General features: G+C 41.8%; 1 protein-coding gene across 12 annotated transcripts in view; it reads right to left on the bottom strand.

Annotated features, from left to right (window-relative positions):
- The window catches only part of YAP1 (Yes1 associated transcriptional regulator), a 122569-nt gene that overhangs the window by 58467 nt on the left and 39885 nt on the right, over window positions 1-24217 (bottom strand). For all 12 annotated transcript variants that reach the window (XM_075546511.1, XM_075546503.1, XM_075546512.1 and 9 more), the window contains exon 3: window positions 2931-3046. In XM_075546511.1, coding sequence (XP_075402626.1) covers window positions 2931-3046 — 116 coding nt within the window. The remainder of the gene's footprint in view (window positions 1-2930; window positions 3047-24217) is intronic.

Here is a 24217-nt window from a genome sequence, read left to right as displayed (position 1 = left end):
CTCTTGGAGAGTACACGGCAGCTCTACAGCGACCTATATGGATCTATCAGTTGGCTGCTACTGACTACTGTGGCCATCTATGACCTGAACCAGGCCACTCAGCAGTCGGAATGAGAGAGAGAGAGAGAGAGAGAGAGAGAGAGAGAGAGAGAGAGAGAGAGAGAGAGAGAGAGAGAGAGAGAGAGAGAGAGAGACACTGTGTTGCAGGAGTGGTACAAAGGACAAACAGGGCCAGTCAGTCCAAATGTTTAGTCCCTATGACTTGCATTCGAGAGATTGGGGGGTGGGGAGTAGAGTTTACCTATTCTCTTTAAAAAATATGTACAAAAGCACAAGGGGCTTCAAAAACCTTGTGGAAAAATCAGATTATCTTTTTAATTCCATTTCCCACAAACTTTTTGAAGCTTCTCATACTAATAGGTTCCTTATGGCTACGGTCCCAAAGAGTGGAGGTGAAAAATGTCAGATAGCATCTAACAACGCAGGAAAGAAGAATAGATATCAAACTAGATCAGATGCACTGCATTCTAATGGCCAAAGGCCAGAGGACATCAAGAAAACAAAGAATCATTAAAAAGATAGGAAAGAGAGAGCAAAGTCCTGAAACTTGCTCTTGAATGTAAAGTAGCTAAAGCAAAAGGAAGAAATAATGATGCACAAGAGCTGAGCAGATTTCAAAGGATGTACTTCTTGCTCAAGTAAAGGATTATAATGACATGTGGAAAGACCTGAAGCTAAAAGATATAAAAAATAGACTGAACATACTCAGCATTTCTCAAACTGAAAAAACTACGGAAAAATTCCAATGGCATGTTTCACCACTGGAAGATTCTATAGGCAAGACGTTAAAGGGCACGAGAAGCATCAGAAGAGCAAGAGCCCTGTACCAACATGAATTGGTCAATGTTCCAAACCACTTCACGATCAAGAACCGACTCCCTAGGAAGAAACCCACACTCTACTGAAGACTGAAGCGAAAAACGAAGCCCTGGGAACTGACACAATGCCAAGTGAGATGTTTCAACCAATGAAGGCACCACTGGAAGCTCGCTCATCAAGAAGCTTGGGAGACAGCCACCTGGCCAACTCCCTGAAAGAAATCCCTATCTGTGCCCAAATTTCAAAGGAAGATACCGAATTAAACAAGAAGACACACAAATCACGTTGAAAAATAGTTGAAGCAGTATATTAAGACAGAACTGCTAGACACTCAAGCCAGATCTGAAGAGGATGCAGAATGAAGGCTATATTGCCGACCTTCCGTGGGTCTTGGCTGAAAGCAGACAACAGCAAAATAGATCGTCGTCTATGACGTGCAAAGACATTCCACTGCGTGAAACATGAAACCTCTGGAGAGTATTAAGAAGAACGAAGTTCCAGACACGTAACTAGGCCTACAGAGAATCCGTCCCCAGACCAAGGAGCAGGCATTACAACAGAACAAGGGGACCCTGCATGGCGCAAAACCAGGAGAGGTGTGCGCCAGTTGTAGTCTTTCACCGTCCTTCTTCTGACCAAATAAGTGGAGAAGCTGGACTGTATGGGGAAGAGCGTGACAGCAGGACTACAGACAGTTTGTTAACAATGTAATAGCTGCAGAGGACCCACCTGCTTGCTGAAAGGGAAGAGGCTATCAAGAAGTACTTAGAGGTAACGAACTAAGGCTATAGCCTTCGCTACAGGTTATACCTCAACATAAAGAAAACAAATATTCTCCTAACTGGACCAGCAATTATTTAATTTTTCTGGAGTCACAATCAATACCCATAGAACTAGCAGTCAAGAAACCAAATGATGGGCATCATATCAGGCAAATCTGCTGGCTGGGACGTCTTTGACATGTTAAAGGGCAAATATGTCACACTTTGAGGACCAGGGTAGCCAGACCCAAGCCATGATGTTTTAATTGTTTCACATACGTGTGAAAAGCTGAACAATTAATACAGACCAGAGAAGAACTGCATTTGAGCTAGAGTATTGAAGAATACTGAATGAACCCTGTACTTCCAGAAGTTAAGATCAAATCGGCCTTACAAAAAGTGTGGGTGGCAAGCTTTTGTCCCACACTACATGAGAGAAACCAATCTTGGCGACAGGACCTCAGTGACAGAGATCAGAGAGCCTCCCCATGAGACGGATGACCACAGCAGCTGCAAGCATGGGCTCCCCTGGAACAACGGTGGTGTGGATGTCCCCACCCAGTCGTGCTTTATCTGTCGTACATGGGGTCCCTGAGGGCCAGAACTCACTGAAGGGCATCTGCAACTACAACGAAGGAGACGGAAGTCAACTTTGCATTAGTACCTACCCTGTCCTAGCATTGCAAAAAAAAAATTAAATAAATAAAATCTCCTCGTTCATTTCCTTGAACATTCCACCTGACTGTCAGGGGCACTGTAAGTAATGTCATCCTATCACAGTCCACCTGGCAGATGAGGAAAACAACAGGGTGGGTTTTTAATAGCTAGCCAAATACTAGGCAGAAAAACTATACTATACTACGGTTTATCTTCCGTGAAAATGGTAAGATATAAATGTTCAACATCAGTGCTGGATCTGAGAATAAGGGTATACTTCAGTTATTCTCAGGAAAGACTGAATGCTTCAGAACACGGGAAGCTTCAAAGTATTAGACACAAGAGGCCCCCAAACGCCACCATGAGTCAATATTAAGCAAGCGAGTTGCTTCAGAACTGAAGCATTAAGAAGTGCGAGCTTTTACTTACTGTCCCCTTTATGTATTAGCCACCGAACAGAGGGTAGCATTTAGCACGTTGTTTGGGAATAAAGTGCATCCCACAGGAAAAGGTATAAAAAAATAGACATCCCCCATGGCCAGTTTCCGTAAAAGCATAACTACTATTCTCCAATGGGGAAGTTTACCAAACCATCAGCATTCCTCTGAGCTCTCAGTACGGCGCCTCGCTCACCTGAGGCCGAGTTTATCATGGCCGGCTGCACGGGTGGGCTGGTGGGGGCTGTGACGCTCATCTGCGACAGCATGGCCTTCCTGGGGTCCTGCCATGTTGTTGTCTGGTCGATGTGACTGAGATAACAAAGGGGAAGAAACACAACTGCATTAGCTGTAGGAAATAATGGGCATAGCATGGTATGGAGAAACATCCAGTCATCTCCACGTTCACACCGCTAACTCTATCAGACATGTTTTCTGACTTAAATGCTCAACCTTTTCCTTTTAGACCCCAAAACTGCAAGATTTGAAAAGTTGTGCCTGAATTTTCACATGAAGGGAAATCATTTCCACCCAGAAGGTAATGATGGTTGTTTTTAGCTGGCAAGCAGTTCCCCTCAGGCAATACTGCTCAGTACATCACTCCCACAACTGGACCGTTACTGGGATCCCCTGGCTGGGTTTGGAAGTAGAGTACCAGGTCTTTCTTCCTTCTCCATCTCCGTCTGGATGCTCTGCTGAAATCTGTGCAGCACTGTAGCAACCCTCACGCCTCTAGTGACAACAGGCAGGCGCTGCATAAGAAGTGCAGTGGCCAGAAACACAGCTGGGGCTTTCAGCAGCGATTACGCCTACTCAGAGCAACCCTACAAGACAGAGAACTGTCCCTGACTGCTCCATCTTTCTTCTGCTTCAGTATTACCCACTTCTACCTCAAAGATAACGCGCATGACTAGGTCTCAAGATGAACAAGGAAGTCATCCATTTTTTTTTCTCCTAGAGATAAGAGAGAGGCCATGAATGGCCCAGACCATTAAGTACTGAAAGTCATTAAGACTGAGTTTACCCAGAGGCTCATTGGAAAGAAGACCTGATGGTCAACTTTCACAAAACCCGCCATGAAAAATCAAACCAAACCAAACCAAACCCCCGGAGCACAGGTCTCCGCTGACACACATGGGATCCCCATGAGGTGCAATGGATGCGACTGCAGCTGGGTTTTCTTTCTTCTGAGTGATAAAGATGCCAATTAATATACAACTTTAGGTCTGCAACAATCTTGACGTAGGCACGAAAAGATGAAAACAGTCAAAGGTAGTCTGAGACAGAATAGAATAAAAACTTCCCCTCTAAATTTGCATTCTCCTGAGAGTCTCTTCTTATAGAAAGGCTCTCACATTGTCTAAATATTAGCTAACTACAAACTATCTTATACAGGCATGCATATGGATTTCTTCATCTGTAAAATGGAGGATTGAAAACTACACATGCGACGAACGAAAGGCTACAGGTATTTGAACATTCGATAAATATTAAGTTTTCATCCTTCAGCAAGATTTGCTTCTGTGAAACCCAAAGAAGATTAAACACATGAAATTACCTTTAAAAGTTATCCTAACAGAGAAGTACAGTAAGATTTATGCATAAACTTTTCTTCAGTATCATTTATACCAGCAAAAATGTGAACGCTAGCTAACACTACTAATAGAAGAGTAGTTAAATAAATGTGGTTATACAAGAGGACTTCAAAAAGCTTGTGGGAAAATTCCATGGTTTTTTAACTACATTTTTTACCTACAAGTCTAGATAGAAAGGGCTTTCTACTCCCACAAAGAGTGACAGTCTCAAAAACCCATGGGGGCAGTTCTGCCCTGTCCAGATGGGTCACGAGAAGTTTCCTGGATGGCAGCGAATTTATTTGTTTCTATTTTGTTGTTTATATATGATTGAATATTATGCTGCAGTTGAAAATACTTTATATTTAATACCACGGACCTTATTCATAATAAAGTTTTTAAAGGAGTTGTGAAAACAGTAGGCATAGGCTGACTGAGAAAGAGCTAACACTGTAAGTTGGAGTAGAGTGCTGTAGATGAGAATGGGTCTATGGGAAGGATTGACATTAAGATGTTTTGGGTGTTTGTTTTTTTTAATCATTTTATCAGGGACTCATACAACTCTTATCACAATCCATCTATCCATCCATATATCCATCCAGCCATCCACTGTGTCAAGCACATTTGTACATTTGTTGTCATCATCATTCTCAAAACATTTTCTATTTTATTTGAGCCCTTGGTATCAGCTTCTCATTCCTCCCCCCTCCCTCATGAACCCTTGATAATTTATAAATTCTTATTATTTTTTCATGTCTTACACTGACCGATGTCTCCCTTCAACCACTTTTCTGTTGTCCATCCCCCTGGGTGGTGGTGAGGGGGGGGTTATAGGTAGATCATCTCTCCCCCACCTTACCTTTACCCTCCTGGTATGGCTACTCTCAATATTGGTCCTGAGGGGTTTAATCTGTCCTGGATTCCCTGTGTTTCCAGCTCTTATCTGTACCTGTGTACATGCTCTGGTCTAGCCAGATTTGTAAGGTAGAATTGGGGTCATGATAGTGGGGGGCGGGCGGGGGGAGAGCATTAATAACCCCGATGAGACATTAAGATGTTTTAACAGGGTCCACTTGCAGCTGACTTGGGATTGTCAAAATCAAAGAGCTCTGCTTTCCTTGTTTCCCCTAATCATAGATCATGAACTAACACTTACTTTGGAAACTGGAGAGAGGAGAAGAAAATACGGGTTATTTTTAAAAAGAACCCTCCAAACCAAAAATGATTTTTGGTGCACGTATTTAAAGCTCTAATTGAAGTTCTTTCTTCCTCAATCACCTCATGATAAATAGCCATTTAAGCAGTAAGGAAATGACATCCTGTCATTAATCCTCCTGCCATAGAACTAGAATGCTATCTCATCAATAATTTTATCTTATCAGCAACGCAATTCAAAGGATCACAGACAGGGCTCCAGCGACCTTTACAATCTACTGGAGATGGGAGTTCCTTAGCCCTCTAGGCAAGCCAGGAGGTTAAAAGCAGGACTAAGAATGCCTGCCTGCTGCAACCACCCAACCAGGGACGAAAATCCTGGGATAAGCATCCATCTTCTGCATCTCGCCCACCCCCCACCCCCAATAACAAGGAAGAGAAATTCACCAGCTTTTAGATAGCATGCCCTGCCCGTTCCAGTATGGGACCAGTGACACCACAGCTATGACAATACAAGGGCCCCACCAATTCGATACATGGACCACCTCCTGGAATCTTAATGCATACGAGCAAGTTGCCAACTTCTATTCCCTGCTCCCAGGATGATGGTCCAAGGGCAGCAGACAAAAAGGAGGGGACGCTGCAGAAGTGGGGCTGGAAAATCTGGTGTTGGAATCAGGACAAGCAGAGATGAAGCAGTCCAAATCCCTCTCCTTAAGATCAGAAATCACAATGGTTCTCATTCACTTCACAAAACAATCTCCTGGAGTCACTCAGGCCACAGAGACTCGGAAAACAGAGTGACTGGCCTCAGCAACCCTCTAGAAAGAGTGTCAGCTGCTGTCCCAATGCCCTTTTTACTTGTGTTAGTCTCAACGATTTTCCAAGGTGATAGTCGGCCATTTTACCAGTGAGTTTTTACAAATAATATCACTCGGAAACAGAATCAATAAGATTGACCAACCATTTCCTACAACACAGGAATATAGTGGTAATGGTATGTCGAAAGATAGAAGTTTTAAGAATAGCAAACCTATTCTTAACATAGTTACTTTACATAACAATTTTATGAAATAATTAGTATTCTTGGCTACATTATTAAAAATCTGGTTGTTGTTGGGGTCCCCCACCTAAAATATTTATTACTTTTTCTTCTACAGGTATTTTTTTTGGTTGTTTTGGAAAAGCAACAAAGGGCTCCCAAAGTACCTAATTTTTACTTAACCTTTTAAACGCCTAAATCTGTAGGGATAACCCTACCCCACCCTCGCCTTTGGAGAAGAGCAAGAAAACCAGCAGTCATCACAGTTCTGATGATGCCTGGGCGTGGTGACAGGTCATGTTACCAGTCTGGTCTGCCTTTTGTAAAACCAGTGTGACCTTTTCACTTACTTCCTAGGGTTGTGAAGATTAAATTCAATAACATACAAAACAGCAAGTAGGACTGCAGCTCTTGGTACACAAAAGGCTTTCAAACACGTGCCCTAACTTCCTTCCTGGTCTGGTCCAATGTTTAAAACAATGTGGTACATGAGCCAAGTCAAGAAAGTGGTTTTTTAAAAATCATTTTACTGGGGGTTCGTACAACTCATCACAATCCATACATCCATCCACTGTGTCAAGCATATTTGTACACTTGTTGCCATCATCATTTTCAACACATTTTGCTCTCCACTTGAGCCCTTGGTATCAGCTCTTTTTTCCCCTCCCTCCTGGCCCTCCCTCGTGAATCCTTGATAATTTATAAATCATTATTATTTCTGTCATGTCTTACACTGTCCGACAAGAGTGCTTTAAGAGTAAGATCAGACCCAGGTGAAGATGACAGAGTCAAAACTTTAAGTGCTTTGAAAAGGAGTTTGGTTTTCACCGGAAGTCCATAGTCTGGGGCCAGAGGTTTGGGGCCAGGGAAGAACACAGAGGCTGCTAAAAGAGCAGAAAAATAATCTGGGAATAAAATCTCCCCATAACCCAATATATCCAAATATAAATGATTGAAAATTTCTCTATACAACTATTTTTTACGTAAGCCATAGATGGTCAACTCTGTCGATCTAAATCCAGGCAAATTATAAGCAACACATCTAATTTGCCAACCAAAGTCTAAACTTTAAAGTCTTAAATTCCAAGATGCTCTTCCAATTTTTTGACAGTGCTTGAGTTTTATTATCAAATACAAAAAAGAAAACAGTCCAAATCTGTAGCCAATTGAAACTATTCCAGCTCAAAGGGGGAGCCGATTACAAGGAATTACATGTGGCCTCCTCCCTGGGGCATGGACAACAGAAAAGTGGGTGAAGGGAGATGTCAGACAGCGTAAGATATGACAAAATAATAATTTATAAATTATCAAGGGTTCATAAGAGAAGGGGGAGCGGGGAGGGAGGGGGAAATGAGGAACTGATGCCTAGGGCTTAACTAGAGAGCAAATGTTTTGAGAATAATGAGGGCAACAAATGTGCTTTCCACAATTGATGTATGTATGGATTGTGATAAGATTGTATAAGGCCCCAATAAAATGATTTTAAAAAAATGAGGAGCTGATGCCAAGGGCTTAAGTGGGGAGCAAATGTTTTGAGAATGATGAGAGCAACGAATGTAGAAATGTGCTTTTATACAATGGATGGATGTATGGTTCGAAACAAAGCACTTCATCAGTATACCGCTAGGTCTCCTTGATTAGTAAATATGAAAAACATAACCCTTATGTAAGCAACATAGCGGGGAACGGGTTTTACAGTGAGAAACATTGTGATGACTTCTTGGACCGACTAATAGGTTAGAGCAAGTTTATTTGTTTAATGTAATTAGTAGAATGGTTTTAGAGCTAGACATGGTGCCGTCACTGACAGAGAGTTGACCATCAAGGAAGAATGGATAACTAACACTTCACGTCTACTCCTGCATGTGGTGCACACAGGCCAGCACCACCCACCCACCACCTCGGCTGCTTTAGAAGAAGCACAGAATCTTAAATCTCACTCTAACCAGATTATCTGCATTTTAATGAAATCCACAGGTGATGTGGACATACAATAGTTTTTTTAATTAAAAACAAAACTCATTGCCATAGAGTTGGTGCTGATTCATAGCCACCTGAAGAACAGGCTAGAACTGCCTCTGTGAGTTCACAGGAACAGAAGGTCCTGTCTTTCGACTGCAGAGCAGTTGATAGGTTTGAACTGCTGACCCTGAGGATCGCAGTCCACAGCTGCCCAACCACTGCACTACCTGGGCGCCACCAAAGCTTAACGAGTACTTAAATTCAGTGTTTAGCTACCAACACAACATGCCTTTCACACTCGGTCATCATACAAATAGATCCAGTCACTTGACTACTGTACTATGGCGTGTGCTCGTCAGGCCCAGGCATTATTCCATTCGTGTGTTATTTCACAAATTACTTATATTAGGATCAATTTCTGAGTTTCTAAAATGTACTTAAATTAGGAGTCCCTGGGTGGAACAAACAGACTAAGGGTTCAACTCCTCAAGGCTGGTGATCTGAACTCGCCCAGCAGCAATCTCTGAAGCCTGGGAATCGCTTTCCAAGTGTCCGAATCCAGAAAACCACCAGGTGGTCTCTTCTGCACACGGGCTCGCAGAGAGCGGGGACAGACTTGGTGGCGGCTCGCGGCAACGAGCCACATTTCCTGTGCCTTTCACCTCGGTACAGCGAGACAACCAAATATTTATTATGCAAGGGGGTAGTGGGCCTCACCCCATCCGCAACCCCACAAAAGGCTGAGAACCACTGCTTTAAGAAACCATAAACTTATACAGAGAGCAGGTGTTCCCCCACCGGGTCCTATCCGCTCCGTTCAGCAATCCTTACACCTCCTCGCCCAGGGTTTGCTCTGGTGCTAGAATGCTGTGGCTGAAGGGAAACTTTATTCCTTAGCCACAGGTGACTGCTGTGAGCTAAATCTCCGCAGATCAATTAGCATGCACTGCAGGACACGTGGTGAGTAAAAAGCTCTTTACATTTTGAGGATAAAAACAAAATCCTGCTCCCAAGAGAAATACACACCTAACCCACGCTTCCTGCCTGAGGTGTTAAGTGTAACGATGCAGGTAGGTATCCAGAAGGGTCCAGGGGAACACAAAGGCCGTCGGACCAGGAGGGAAGCGAGGGCTAGGTGCTTACTAACTAAACTGGGTGTCCACTTGTAAAATGCTGCCACTCCTGTGTTGAAATCTAGGGCTAGTAGTTCTATCTGTGAAAGTAGATAAACTTATATCTTAACTATACCGTATGCTTTTAAGCCCGTTTCACATAATCCGCCTCTGAAAATGTTCCACTAAAGTAAAAAACTTGTAAAACGGACATCAGAAAATCCTGGCGGTAGAGTCTCGAGCTGTTTGTCTGCACACACAGCTACTTAACGCACTAGCCCTTGCCACTCTGCCCAGATTCCGTGACTGGGTCTAAAGGACTAGGCAGGCTCTGATTCATACAGACACAGAAAGCTTATTCCAAAGAAAACGTGCTGACGTATGTCTCTGAGATAACAGGGGAGCTGCAAACAGGCTCCCAGTCATAGCACCGCCTCTGACTCATGTTCCTTCGCGTCCTTTTTTATTGGGGGGGGAGGGGTGAGTGTTAGTACAACATTTGTGTTAATGAAACACACGTGGGCTCCTTCACAACATGTATGCAGGAATGCTGCCTTACATAAAACAATAATTTTTAATAATAGATCATGTATTTTAAGGAAGGTGCAGAAGACCCCTCAGGAAGGTCACAGTGACTGAGTTTTGCAATTCCAAGAGATGATCTTCATAGTTGCCCACCCCCACTTTTTAACTTGCCCACACTGATGGCGTGGCTTACGCTGCTCAGTCAAAGTCAGTATTAAGAACGATACCTATTTTAAATGCAGCTGTCTAAGGAATCTTGATCACCCTAGCAGACCTTTAGAGCACCTTTCACTGTGGTTCCAATAGAGAAAAAGCAAACATAAGTAATTTTTTTTCTTTTTTGGGCAAAAGTGACCTGTCAGGTGTTGACAAAATGTAACTTTGGGAACTCCCCCTCTGCTGTCTGGGCTTGTGACTGAAGTACATTAGGGGAAACGGCTTGAAATTGCATTATTTTTCTGTTAAAAGTAAAATAAATGACAGCGATACAAGACACAGCTGGAGAGCCTAAATCCCATCATCCGTAAACAAAGAGAAAATTTAGACTTGAATCTATGCAAGGCCAAAAAACCTCAGTATCTACTAACGAGAAAGAAACACATAACCAAGCTAAAGGATTCTTTTTATAAGGTCGCTTAACAAAATTTTTTAAGCTCACAAAAAACTGGGAAATGGAATAATGAAAAATGCGTATGAAGAACATTTTAATTTTAAACGTCTGCTGTGGCTGTCGGTCCTCAGTATACGATTATAGCAGCTAACTCGACAATTTAGAAGGGTGGGCAGTCGCCTGGATTTATTGCTCACTTATCAAGCTTACGTTTGTTGCGTGTTATTTATAGAGTCACATGCTAGAGGTTGTTCCCAAGCTAGCAAAACCTACAGGCTTAACTGACTCAAGGAACAATGCTACATTGTTCCATCTAATCCGCATTTGAGCTGCATTTCCTAAATCTCAACCATATACTTCTTATATTTATATACTTCTGCCACAGACTACTTTTAGATACCAAAGCACTGAAAAGATTTATTCACTTTGCCTCTACCATGCAGTTTTTCTATGGCCAGAAATAAGCATCTGAATTTGAAATCTAAGTGATTAGGCTATCTCTAAAGGTTGTCAAAAGAGGTTTAAAAAAGTATGATCAAGAGTGAGCAGAAACACCTAATAACAAACGTGACACTAGATTCTACTTCACTAGATTCTACTTCACAAGCTATACATCAGACTGTAATCCAGCCTGCGGCTCTAAGTTATAAAATTAAAATCACGAGTATGAAATCAACTTAGACACAATTGAACTATGTTGCCATATAAGGATGGTGTGCTTATATACAGTTCTCCCTTGGAGGTGTTTGTAAGGACGGGGTGAGAGTGGAACCACTCGGTCATGAGAATAGTGCTAAAGGTCAAGTGGAGGCTTCCGGAAACACAGTTCTTCCGATCTAGATTTCACATGGCTTTAGCTATTGGGTTATTCTTTAACTACCAATTAACGCTGTGACCTAAATCCTATACGGCTCTATATAACACGTACTGTCTGCCACAGTCAGCAATGAACAGTGAGTAACAATGTTCTTTTCATAATGCCACACGACTGGGAATATTTTCCCTCCAAAAGCTCAAAATTGGCCTATTTCATAACAAAGAAAAGGGCAGATGCCATTAATTATGTTCTTCCCTTTTTTAAGAGTATGAATTGAGACCCGTATTAATAGACAAAAAGCCAGAATTCAAGTTTCTTGATCATAACTTACATCTTCTCTCATAAAGATCAACTTAAAAATTTTTAAAGAATTGAAAAAAAATTAAATGACAGAATTGCGAAACCACCACCTCTCCCCCCAGCCAGCAAAAGAAAAATCACACTGAGAAATTTTAAGTCACACGCAATCTAGTATAAATGTTCTTCAAAACGTGGTCCTCACACCTCTTACATCAAAATTACCTAGGCCTTGGATGCGAATACCTTGCTGTCATGCAGACCGCACCGGCAAGGGGGTTGCTGCAGATGGAGTCAGGTTCAAGTTCAGCACCCTCCCATCCAATCTCCCCTGTGATCCCTTAACCTTTTTCTGGTTTTTAATGTTTTCTGATTGACATTTTTATCTGTGTTAGTTTGTTATTCTTGTAAATTGTTGTTTCTTTTTTTATATCTTTCCCTGTATATGAAATCCAGAGAGAAAGCACTTGGATTGCTAGTTCCTTGGGCCTATATGGCAAGGGAGGTTGGGGGAAATGGGAGCTAATAGCAAGGAGTATAAAAATGAAGAGACTGTTCTACACTCCTTGTGGTGATAAGTGTACAACTCTTCTTGATGTGATTGAACTACTGAACTGTATGGGCTGTGAGTTATATACCAATAAAACTGTCGGCGTTGTTAGCTCCAGAGAGATTGGTAAGCACAAGCAATGTAACATACTCTTTCACGCTCTGAACCCTTACAATAATAAAAGACACTGATGGACCCACAAGAATCCACCCTCTTTTTCTCAGGTTTTGCTTACATGAATTTAAAACTAATTGCAAACACTGTTTTAAAAATGTAACTCCTAGACATCAAATGCTACAAAGTGAACTTTCTTATGCCGGTTTAACACAAGTCTCATTTCTAACTCCCAGTCGAGAGACGGAAAACAGAACGCCAACTGTGAAGATATAGGGAACAAGATGTGCCCAGCACCACCTTCGATGTCATTTGCAATGAGGCGACTGAAGCTGGCGGTCCTTAGTGAAGGCCCAGGAAGGCAGACAAGTCTAGGCAGTGATACCAAACCTTCACCAGCTTTCGGTGACCACATTAGACACCAATGCCTTCCAAATAAGGATGTCCTTGTGCGTCTATTGGCTCATGTGTCTACAGCGAGGAAAGCACATTTAGTTACAAACTGGAACCACAGCCAATGTGTACTTATGACTGCATTCAAGTTTTCAACTGTTCCAGGGCTTCCAGTAGTCCTAACACTAATACAGGATAAATCTAACCATGTGAGAAACACTCCCAGTTACCAAGAAGGTGACAAGCAAATCCATACTGAACATTTCTGAGTAGGCTAGACAAAATGCCCTGCCAGAAACGAAACAAATCCATGGATGCAACTTTTATATAAGCAACTCAGCCCACCACCACCATTAACTGACGAGTCTCGTCTATTTTCTCTGTACTGTTTTCTCCGGCAATAGCTCAAGGGCATTCTAGATCAGTGGTTCTCAACCGTAGGTCGCGACCCCTTTAGGAGTCGACCGGCCCTTTCACATGGTCACCTGATTCATAACAGTAGCAAAACCAGAGTTATGAAGTAGCAACAAAAATAATTTTATGGTTGGGGGGGAGGGGGTCGGTCACCACAACATGAGGAACTGTATTAAAGGGTCATGTCACAGCATTAGGAAGGTTGAGGACCACTGCTCCCCATAGTCTCAATGATCTAGAAAGACTTATCTTGGAAACATTAAAATAACATAGGGTATAACAGTTATCTCTTATAATAGCATACGGATACTCAGTATTTTTCAGGATGGGTAGATACAATGTATGTCAAGCGATGAGAAGTGGTTTCTACACAAATATTAAGCATAAATGCTTGGTCTTAATTGCATTTGATTAAATAGTTCATAAAATCTGTTGTATTTTAATGTTTCATCACTTTACAGCTAAAACTGTTTAGACATTATGTGGTTAGCTTAGAAACACTGGCAGTGCCTCCAGGGTTCCACGAGCAGCACGGGGAGCACGGCGCAGGTGCAAAGGCCCAGGAGTCACAGCCTGAGAGCGTAGGTGGAGCGGATCCAACTGTGTAGGCCTTTCCAGGGCCTCGGCTTCACCAGCTCCATCACTACAGGCCTCAGCTAAAGATGTGCAAACCCCCACTGCCTGGATGCCTACTTGAAGGGCAATTTGCTAAAACCAAGCACTTTATCTCTGGGGTACCTTTTAAAAAAAACTTTTTACTGTGAACTAGGTAAAGGCTTACAAGTAAATCAGTTTTCCAGTCAATAACTCATTTTGTTTCACCTTACTGACCGCCATCTCCATACAATGACATCATTTATCCCACCTCCCATGTTCCTTGGTTGCGTTCCTGCAACTTTCCTAGTGTTCTGAGCTTGGCCCTCCTGAGCTCCAAGGGCTGGTTACCCCGAGGCCTGGGTAACTCCTTAGTGCCACTGCTCTCTTTGCAGACTTCGTATTATTTGGCAGAAAACAGAGCCCGGGTTCATTTCCAGAACTGAAGGGTCATTAAGGGCCACCATCTTAGAGGTCTTACTAGTTTCTATTGGACCACTGCCATCGGTTTGGTTCTGACCGGATATAAGGTTTCCAAGGCTGTAAATCTTCACAGGAGCCAGTGCCGTGGTTTGCAACCTTCTTATGCCACGACCCTTTAATACAGTTACTCACGTTGTCATGACCCCAAAACATGAAATTAGTTTCCCTGCTACTTCATAACTAATTTTGCTACTGTTATGAATCAGGGGACCCCTGTGAAAGGGTCATTCAACCCATAAAAAGGGTCAGGACCCACAAGTTGAGAACCGCTGAGCTGGTGGGTTCAGGCTGCTGACCGTATAGTTAGCAGCTCAACACATAAACCACTACGTCACCAGGTCTTTAGTGATTATGAATTTTGTTCCACTTGTTTCCTCCCTCGTGATCCGAACCGTCTAATCATGTGATCCCTTCCAGAACAATGGGCGGTGGTTGTTGGCCTCCTCAGTAAATCCTGTGATTGTGAATTTTGGCTATGTTCCGTGTAGCCATTGCTGTGGACATTAGAATCCAGAATCACAGAACATTACTCAGTGTAGTTACCTCAATTTCTATGCCATGATCAAACCCAACCCACTACCTAACCAAGCTGGTTCTCACTCATACCGACCCTGTAAGACACAGCAGAATGACCTCCCTCTTTGGGTTTCTGAGACTACGAATTTTATGAGAGCAGTCTCATAGTTCTCCTGAGAAGCAAATGGTGGATTTGAACTACTGCTTTCGTGCCTACTATACACCATCCAAGCACTTTAACTTTTTTTTTAACGACATCACTGCCTAGTCTTAGAGGTTCCACCAGTCTCTATTGGCCCAACAGCCCAAACTCACTGCCATCGATTTGGTTCTGAGCAGATAATGGGCAGTTATGTATTTCTAGGATCAGCTGTTTGTGTTTTAAAGAGTTCCTAAAGTAGAGAGGACCATCGTCTAGCCTCAAATTAAGATACGAAACCCCTACCAGGAGCTCACTAAGACTATATCCACGCTCTAAGAATGTAGTGTTAGAACATAAAGTCTAGAGGAACTATGATTGGGTGGTGCGAATTATTTTCTTTAAATTTATCTTTTGATAACTAACAAGATTGAAAATGGGAAAAGGTTCCAAAAGGGAAAGAGTCGATTATGTTACCTAGGGAACTCAATTCTCAATCTTGTTAAACTTTTTTAAAAAATCATTTTATTAGGTGCTCATATAACTCTTATCACAATCCATACATACATGAATTGTGTAAAGTACATTTGTACATTCATTGCCCTTGTTAAGCTTCTTACACAAAAGAGGCTTAAAATTTTCATGGATAAATGGAACTGAAAGGTAATGGACTGTTTCCATAAATTTTATGAAGCCCACATATAATGTACATACAGGAGTGACTGATCCTTTGTATTGTGCCAGGAAATACTACATGGAATTTTAGTTGAGACCAAAATATCTAAGAATGACAATAGAAAGATGATTTCTATCTTTTGAAAAACAGCCACTCAAAAAAAAAACTCACTCCAAATGTTCTCTATAAAACACTTAGTCTAATCCCCTCACAGAAGGGTCACAAGAAAGGGATGCGTCAACCAGAGTGCAGTACAGCACCGATGAAACACATAATATTCCTCTGGTTCCTTGAGGCTGCCTCACCCCTCCCACCCCCCACTATCATGACCTCAGTGCTGCCTTTCAGTTCTGGATCGACTGGAGATGTTCACTGGTACAGGTAAGTGCTCGTAACATAGGGAATCCAGGTCAGATACACGCCCCCTCAGTACAGAAGTAGGAGTAGTGAAACCAGGAGGGTAGAAAGAGGGGAGGAGCCAATTGCAATAATCGATGCAAATCCTCCACCACCCACCTAGACGAACAACAGAAATGTGGGTAAAGGGAGACAGTGGTCAGTGTAAGATATGAAAACAATTATAATTTATCAAGGGGGTCACAGGGTGGGGGGATGGGGAGGAACTGATACCAAGGGCTCAAGTAGAAAGTAAATGTTTAGAAAATGATGGCAACATATGTACAAATATGCTTGATACAATTGATGAATGGGATGTTATAATAGCTGCAAGAGCTCCCAATAAAATGATGTTTAAATGAATAAATAAATTTAGCACCCTATCATTTGATCTGCCTTATGTTCCATATAAATTTGTTCTAGTTTTTAATGTTTTCTGTTTTCTTTCTGGTTGACATTTTCATCTGTCTTACATTGTTAGTTTGTGTTCTAATTTTTTCCTGTATATGAAATCGATAGGTAAATCTGTAGAGACAATAACTGGATTAATGGTTCCTTGGAGTGTGGCAGGGGAGGTTGGGGGAAATGGGGAGCTAACAACCATGAGAACAAGAATGAAGAAGATGTTCTAAAACGGTGGTAATGATTGTAACTCTTCTTGATGTGACTGAACTACTTAATTGTAGGATATGCGAATTACATGCTAATAAAACTGTTCGGAACATATGTAATATATGAAAAAAGAATACCTCTTCCACTCTTTCTCCAGGGGACAGTTGAGAGAAACAGGGAGGGGCAGTCACGCTCGCCTGTATGAGTCACTCCTGGCTGGAAAGCTGTGGTCACTATTGCTCAAGACTGACATAATGGAGGTGCTAGACAAAGACAAATTATTAAAATGGCTGAAGGGATGGAAAAGACTAGATCTAAAGCAAAATGCCTTGGGTTATAAAAATGAAGGCCAAATGATGTGATTAAAATCACAAGTAGAAAGGAAGACTGTAAAGTTCTCAAAATATGAAAATCCCTTCATACTTAAAGGAAACCTTTAGTCATAAATCACTCTAGTCTGGGGCTGCATGCCTTTGATCATGCTGTGCCTCCATGCTCAATTCCTTTTTCTTCTCCTGTCAAGTACCTTGGAGGCCGGCTCAAATGTCCACTCTCAGGAAGGCCTCCTGAGCTGAACTGCGCCTTCCTGTGCTTTCCCGGGAATTTCTTAAGAGAGATAGATCAGACAGCTAGTGCATTCATGTCCTTAATCCACATGAGACCACAGGCTCAACTCTGCACATATAGTGTGCATTTATAAATGTTATAAAGAACAATGGTAACAATAAAGGGATATTCTTGTGGACTTATGATGGTCTATGAAAATGCAAGTCATTATTTTAAATACCACCATAGCATCGTTAACAAACAGTAAAGTCCGATACAAAAATTAAAGCACACAGTCAGATTTCAGATACAGTCCAATATACATATTTCATTATTGGGAAAATGAGAAATAAAAGGTAAAGCTGACTTGTTCTTCTATGATCAAAATGTCTGAATAAGCAACACACGATGGCTTCTGTGGTTGGAAGGCGAGGAAGGGTAGTGAAAAGAAAACAAACAATAGTTCAAGAACTCTCCAACACAATAAGAGTCCCAAGAAAGCCAAAAATACACAATCAGTATATAGATCCCAAATCAAATAAAAACTAGATAAAGATGCCAAATCTTTTCATTTTTTCCCAATCTTTTTAGGTCGGATCTGTCTCATAAAGGAAGATTCATTACTCAGGTCTTTAATGCTCTCTTCCAAACTGTGAGGTTAGTAGGCACCTTCGAGCTGGTTCAAGTCAGTGACATTTCAATCCATCCCCCGATTCCTAACACTAAGCTGGTGTAAGTGCAGGGGAATCAACAACCAACTGAAAATGTTTCACAGGTTTGAGGTATTCATAGTCTACTATGATAGAATTGTTTGGCTTAGTTTAGCTCATCAAATACATTTTAACTTTTAAACAAAAAAGTATACCGTCTTTTCATGTACATATGTGCAGGTAAAACATAGGAGCATCCATAATTGATTAGGCGGGGGTGGGAAACCAGATATGCATTATGTGCTATGTCAGTGCGATGATTAGTGTCCCTTCAACTATCCCCAAACAGCACAACATACTTCAAAGTGAAGCAAACCCTAAAAGATATTCGGATTACTCAAACTATGTTGCAAATCAAACCAAAAATCTTTTGAACGACAAATTGCTGATTAAGTCGTTACAAATAAAGAACCCCTGAAATGGAAGGGCAATCGTCTGAGTACAATGGGAGAACTAGAAGGAAGGTCGGGGTCATCCAAGTAAACAGTTTCATAAGAAATAGAGACAGAGTGGCTCATTTAACTTCGTGCTTGAGATGGGAGTAGTACACATTATCCTTGACTGAGGTGGCCTCCTTTAAGCAACACTCAGCCTGACCTCTTAAAATTCAAAGAGCCTCATCTGCCAGAGCAGAAAGCGCAGGAGTGCTGCTCTCCCAGTAATCTCCCCAACCGCACTAACATCAAGGTCAAGGGTAGAAGCAGCATCTACCACTGCGTCGATGCCAATGACTCAAGAGGTTGGAAAACAACTCACAACAACAAAGCCATTGTGTCATCATTTTGCAGGCTGCTTCATTCGCCAGGTGGAAGATGCTTACTGAAGACTCTCTGTCCATCAGGCTCAGGGTAACGCTTCACTTAGCTGGTCATCAGTCAAGAAAAGTCTACCAGGAAAGTTCCTTTAGAGATAAATGAAGTGAGCCAAGCTCTTCACTTGGATCCCAGGGCTTGGTATTCACTACCAACTACTGTTTAATTATTATGGGGGAAATCTCTGGCAGTTACATGTCTGTTCACTTTGAACACTGAGAGTGTCCAAGAAGGTTGCCTGATCTGAAGTTATACGGAGTTGCGATACACTGCATGTGGATGGCATAACCAGAGCTGGAACAAAGTTTACTGTCAATCAGTTCCTCGCTCCACAACCCCACCCCTTTCCAATAACAGAAACACTCTGAGAGAAGCCAAACAATACTATCTAAGCTACAGTTCAATAAAGACTGGGTAACCTAAGTACCAAGCACTGCTGATATCAGAAGACAAGCTTACATTGAAGGAATTACGTTCAAACGGGGAAGATCCATGAAGATAAAAAAGTGATAGAAAAATTGGAGAACGGTGATGGGTGAACAACATGAGAAACACATAATGTCACTGAACTGTACATGTAAAAGTTATTGAAATGGAAAACTATATATTTATCATGATAGTAAAAAGAGAGAGGAAGGCACACTGTTTTAGAAAAGGCTCTTAGCCCAAGAGGGACCCATAAGAGGAAGCACAGAGAGGAGATAACCCCTGACCTAAGTGTTGAAGAATCTATAAAACTAGCTAGGTGGAGAGGCTGGATAATATTCTCCAAAGTGGGGAAACCAGTTACGTCAGGGGTATAAACGTTTTACAATAATTTAAGAGCACTAAGTAGATTTCAGCTAAACCCCCCTGGCTAAAATAAACAATAAAATTCTAGCAACAACCATGTGTCCAAATAATTCGAAATACACAGCCCCACTGGGGGCAGGGGCGATGACACCCACCACCACACACAAAATCACCCTTGGTTGAGAACTACTGTTCTAGTATCGGGTGAAGAAGCGATCACGGCCATCTTTGTACCTCTTTATTCCCAAGGGATAGAGTTGCACGAACCAAGGTATTTGTTTTAAACAAAAGTGTTCTGTTACGGACTGCATAAATGAGACTACGGAAGTCAGTGGCATACTCTCTGTGTACGCATGTACTACACGCACACGCACGTGCACACGCACGCACGTTAAAAGGCACTGCCACTCAGGCTCCAGTTCACACAGGCAGAGGTGTTTAGAAACCAAACATGTCCGTGAATGGCAGCAGACAACCTCAGCAAGAAACTTATCTTGGTCTCGCATTAGGGTGCCTTCAGAAAAATGGATGGGAATTTTTTGTACCATAGGAAAAAAAAACTATTTTGAGGCCAGGAATAATATCAAATTTCTAACAAAATTCAAGTGAGCAACTTTCTAAATCACTGATGCTTTGCAAAGGGTTTATGGGAATGTTGCCCCACATAAAATAATTTTTTAGATGGCTCGAGCACTTTTTCAAAAGGTACGGAATACCTCAAAGAATAATTCATGGCAGAGAGGTCATATTAGAAGGTTAGAAAACTCTAGTTTCTTTTTTGGACTTCCAAAAGCATAACCTTGAAAGATTTCTGAAAGGACTCAATTCGATCACAGGGGCTTATTAAGAAGTTAGTTTAAGAAAACTGAAAGCCATATTGGGAAGAAAAGGCCAAGAAAGCTCCATCAAGGATTTTCTTTCTTTTTTCCATGACAACAATGCACCTGCTTATTCTTAATGTGTGAGAATGGTGTTAAGAAATTACAACTCACCAATCTCAGCCCTGGTTCTGGTCCCTACTATCTTGGTTTTCTTCCCCAAACTCAGAACACGTTGAAAAGGAACATGATTTGGGTCTCTGGGGATACCAAAATCACTGCTCTGATGTGATGCAAAACAAACAACAGACAATTTTTTAAAGAGAGTTAAGAGAAATGGAAATGCTGTCTACGGACGTAAGTACTTATTCCAAAGGCCCTACAGTGCTTTATTTTCATTCCAAGTAAAGAAGTCCCGTGATCTTCACAAGAAGGCCAAGTGGTGCAACAGATCAAAGCAGGGCTCTGTTAACCACCAGGTCAGCAGTTCAAACCCACCAACCAGCCCATCTGCAAAAGAAAAGTGAGGCTGGGGCTAGGGCAGCTGGTTAGGGAAGGCGTTCTCTCCCATCTGATGAGGGTGTGTTCACGTGACTCCAGATGTGGGGATGATGCACCCAGGCCCCAATCCACAAACAGCCAGCTCAGACTTCAGGCAAAACAGGGGATGCACAGGAAGGGTGTCACCACCCAGTGCGTGGGTGAGGCTGAGGGCTGACCATGCTTCTTGTCACCAGCAGGGCGTGGGGAACAAGCAAGCATCCCACTGCTGTCTCCATGTCAAGATGTTCCCTTGCATCACACGAGCCTTAGCCAACCATTCACCGGCCCGTCGTCTCTATCAGCACTTTTGTTCAGTTTTTCTCCTAGTCGGTTTTCACTTCTGCAGGATGCCCATTGGTATTATTTAGTTTCATGTAGTCTCCACGTCTTTGTTGTACAGGGTCTGTGTAGCATATTTACCCTCTACTCCCAACATTTCTTTTTATTTCCTTTTAAATATAGTTTTCTTGGCACACACCTCAACTATTATACAATTTAATCATTCAGTCCTATTAAGATTTGCGAATCATCACCACATCAATTTCAGAACATTTTCTTCCTGTGATCACTGTTGTTAGTTCCTCACTGCTCCCGTCCTTTTCTGCCATAAGCCGACATTAATTATCAAACCAGTTACTGTCTCTATGGATCCACCTATCCAGGATTGCACAAACAAAACCATCCTACAAAACGCGCAAACCGAAATCAAACAAACAAACAATCAACAACAATGACTAAAAACACATAGGAAAATCTCAATCTAAAAGAAAGCAGAAAATATTAAAAGTTAAAACAACTTTGTACTGGGTCAAAGGGAGATCAAACTGTCAAGCATTTTTAACTTAACTTCATCTGCCGTAACTGACTTTACAAGGCTGTTCCCCCTCCTCAACTGTGCTCAGAGGGGACCCCCGACCGGCGGCTGAACCCAGGAAGCCCCCACATTTCTTCATGAAGCTCAGCTAGTTAGGAGGTTTCGTGCCTAGGGCTTGCCAGTGGGTCAAGAGAACTTCCAGGTGTTGTTTTCAGGCCAATGCACTGAAGAATAAGTGTGAATTCTCATGTTTATTATGTGATGATGCTGAAGGCAAAATGTCAAACAAAGTCACAAGAAAGATAAAACCTGAAGCTTGAGTCATCCATAAAAAGGAAAGAGAGACCCAAAAGAGCTGCCAGAAGGTATTTTGTGGAAGAGACAAAGTCTTAAAGCTACTATGTTTTGGGGATTGTTAGCAAGTACAATTTAGTATATCCTAACATAAAGGACAACATGTTTTTTCAGGTGTTGGAAATACTAAGAATACTTTCAAAAGAATCATTCTATCCTTAAATATCACCTAGAACAAAGTAATAAGGGTTCAGACTTTTCACTGTTAATTATTGGAATATTTGTTGTTTCTTTTTCCTACAGAGCCTAAGATAGTGAAAGTTCCTCTAGACATGCTACTGAGCCATATTTTCAACCCTATCATCCAAGAATTGTAACCAACTTGAACTCAGGAAAAGTTCCCAAGTCTCTGTAACTAATTTAGTATGAAAACTTGAAAGGAAATCAAGATCTTTTTGCAGCTTGTGTCGACTTCACAAATCCACTCAACACAACTGGCAGATGTGGCCTCTGGCAGCCAGCTACTAATAATGAGTTCTCTCCATGAAACTGGGATGTCACGCAGACCCCTGTAGTATGCAATCAAGATGTAATGTGTTTGGGGCAAAGCCTTTAGACTCATTGCATCCCCAAGGAGGTATAGTTTTCATTGAACTGGCAAATAGTAGAGCTGGGTATAAGTCAAAGTCAACCATGTTGGGTACACTGTTCTAGGATACCACAATCCTCTCCCCTCTAGTCCCTACAACATCAAAATCAAGTCAATATTCTCTACATGGAATTTTAAGCCATTGAAAGTAGAAAGTGTGAGGGTAATTTTTGAGTGTTTAATAATTACATCAAGAATATAAAATTTCAGTACACTATTAGAATTATTTAAAAGAAAAAATACTGTTCAGATGCCTTCATTATTTTCATAAGCGACTGCAGACAAAAAGCTTGCAAGTGAAGACTTTTTCATCATGGTAAGCTCTGTTTTAACATAAAACATCTACTTGAGGATGCCATTAAGAGAGGATGAAACTATTAAACAATCAAATATTCAGTCACTGCCACTGAGTCGATAGCAACCCTATAGCATAGAGCAGAACTGCCCCTGTGAGCTTCCAAACTGCAACTTTTCATGAGAGTAGAAAGCCTTGCCTTTCTCACAGAGCAGCTGGTGATATCGAACTGCGGACCTTGGGCAGACCAAAGCGTAACCATCAGACAAACTCACCAACTTAAAGCTACTCATAGATTTCAACAAATCGCCGTGCACGATAACTGAGTGCTCCCAGGTGTGGAGAGCGGAATCGCTTCACGGGGTTTTCAAGACCATGACCCATTGAGGCGGATTTCCCCACCTGTTTCTGAGGCACTATGGGTGCATTTGACTCACCAACCTGCACTTGGGGACTCCCAACTGAGTATTTTAAGCCATGATTTTTAAAGTTTCCAAGATACTAACTGGCAAGATTTCATTTAGCCAAAGATCAAGACAACGAACGCCTGTTTGGGACAATGAAAGATATAAGACATTGTTATGCCATTTCTAATTTCTCTTAGCAATTAATCAAGCTAAACTAGATAAACTATTAATGGCTGGGAATTAAGCCAGGGTTTTCCTCATAGAAAACCAAGAATTTCCTACCACTGAACCACCAATGCCCCAATTAACTCTTACGGGAGTCCATGAATAAGCAGTCATGCCATCCAGACAACTTCCGTGTGTAGCAGATAGTAAACACTCAGTATTTACTGAACCAGTGTTAGACCATATAAGTCTTGGGTCTTCTTCTGTTCAGTTGTTATTTATTTGTCAACATCCTCAAGCAGGTAAACTGAATCCAAACCTGATCTCCTTTCGCAGAGACACCAGTTATCATCACTACCCATTTATTTTACCTCTCAAACCAATGTTCTTTTCTCTGCTAGGCTCCCAGAATACCTGAGCTTTTACACACATGTCAGATGCAATCAATATACAGTACGCCTCCAAACAGAAAGAAAACAGAAGTCCTCACAACCAGGACAGAAAGCAACACCATGATAGACAGAAAAAGATCAATCTTGTCAAGGATTTCATGTTCGCCCACATGGAAGAACCACATCAGCCCTGTGTGATCACGAGGTGTTGAAGGGATCAGGCATCATCAGAACAAAAAATCTTACCATAGTGAATGAGGGGGGA

The sequence above is a fragment of the Tenrec ecaudatus genome, chromosome 4, assembly GCF_050624435.1.
Source record: "Tenrec ecaudatus isolate mTenEca1 chromosome 4, mTenEca1.hap1, whole genome shotgun sequence".
In the NCBI taxonomy this organism is placed as follows: Eukaryota; Metazoa; Chordata; class Mammalia; order Afrosoricida; family Tenrecidae; genus Tenrec; species Tenrec ecaudatus.
Note: the sequence above shows the minus strand (reverse complement) of the source record. Positions and strands in the feature narration are given on the sequence as shown.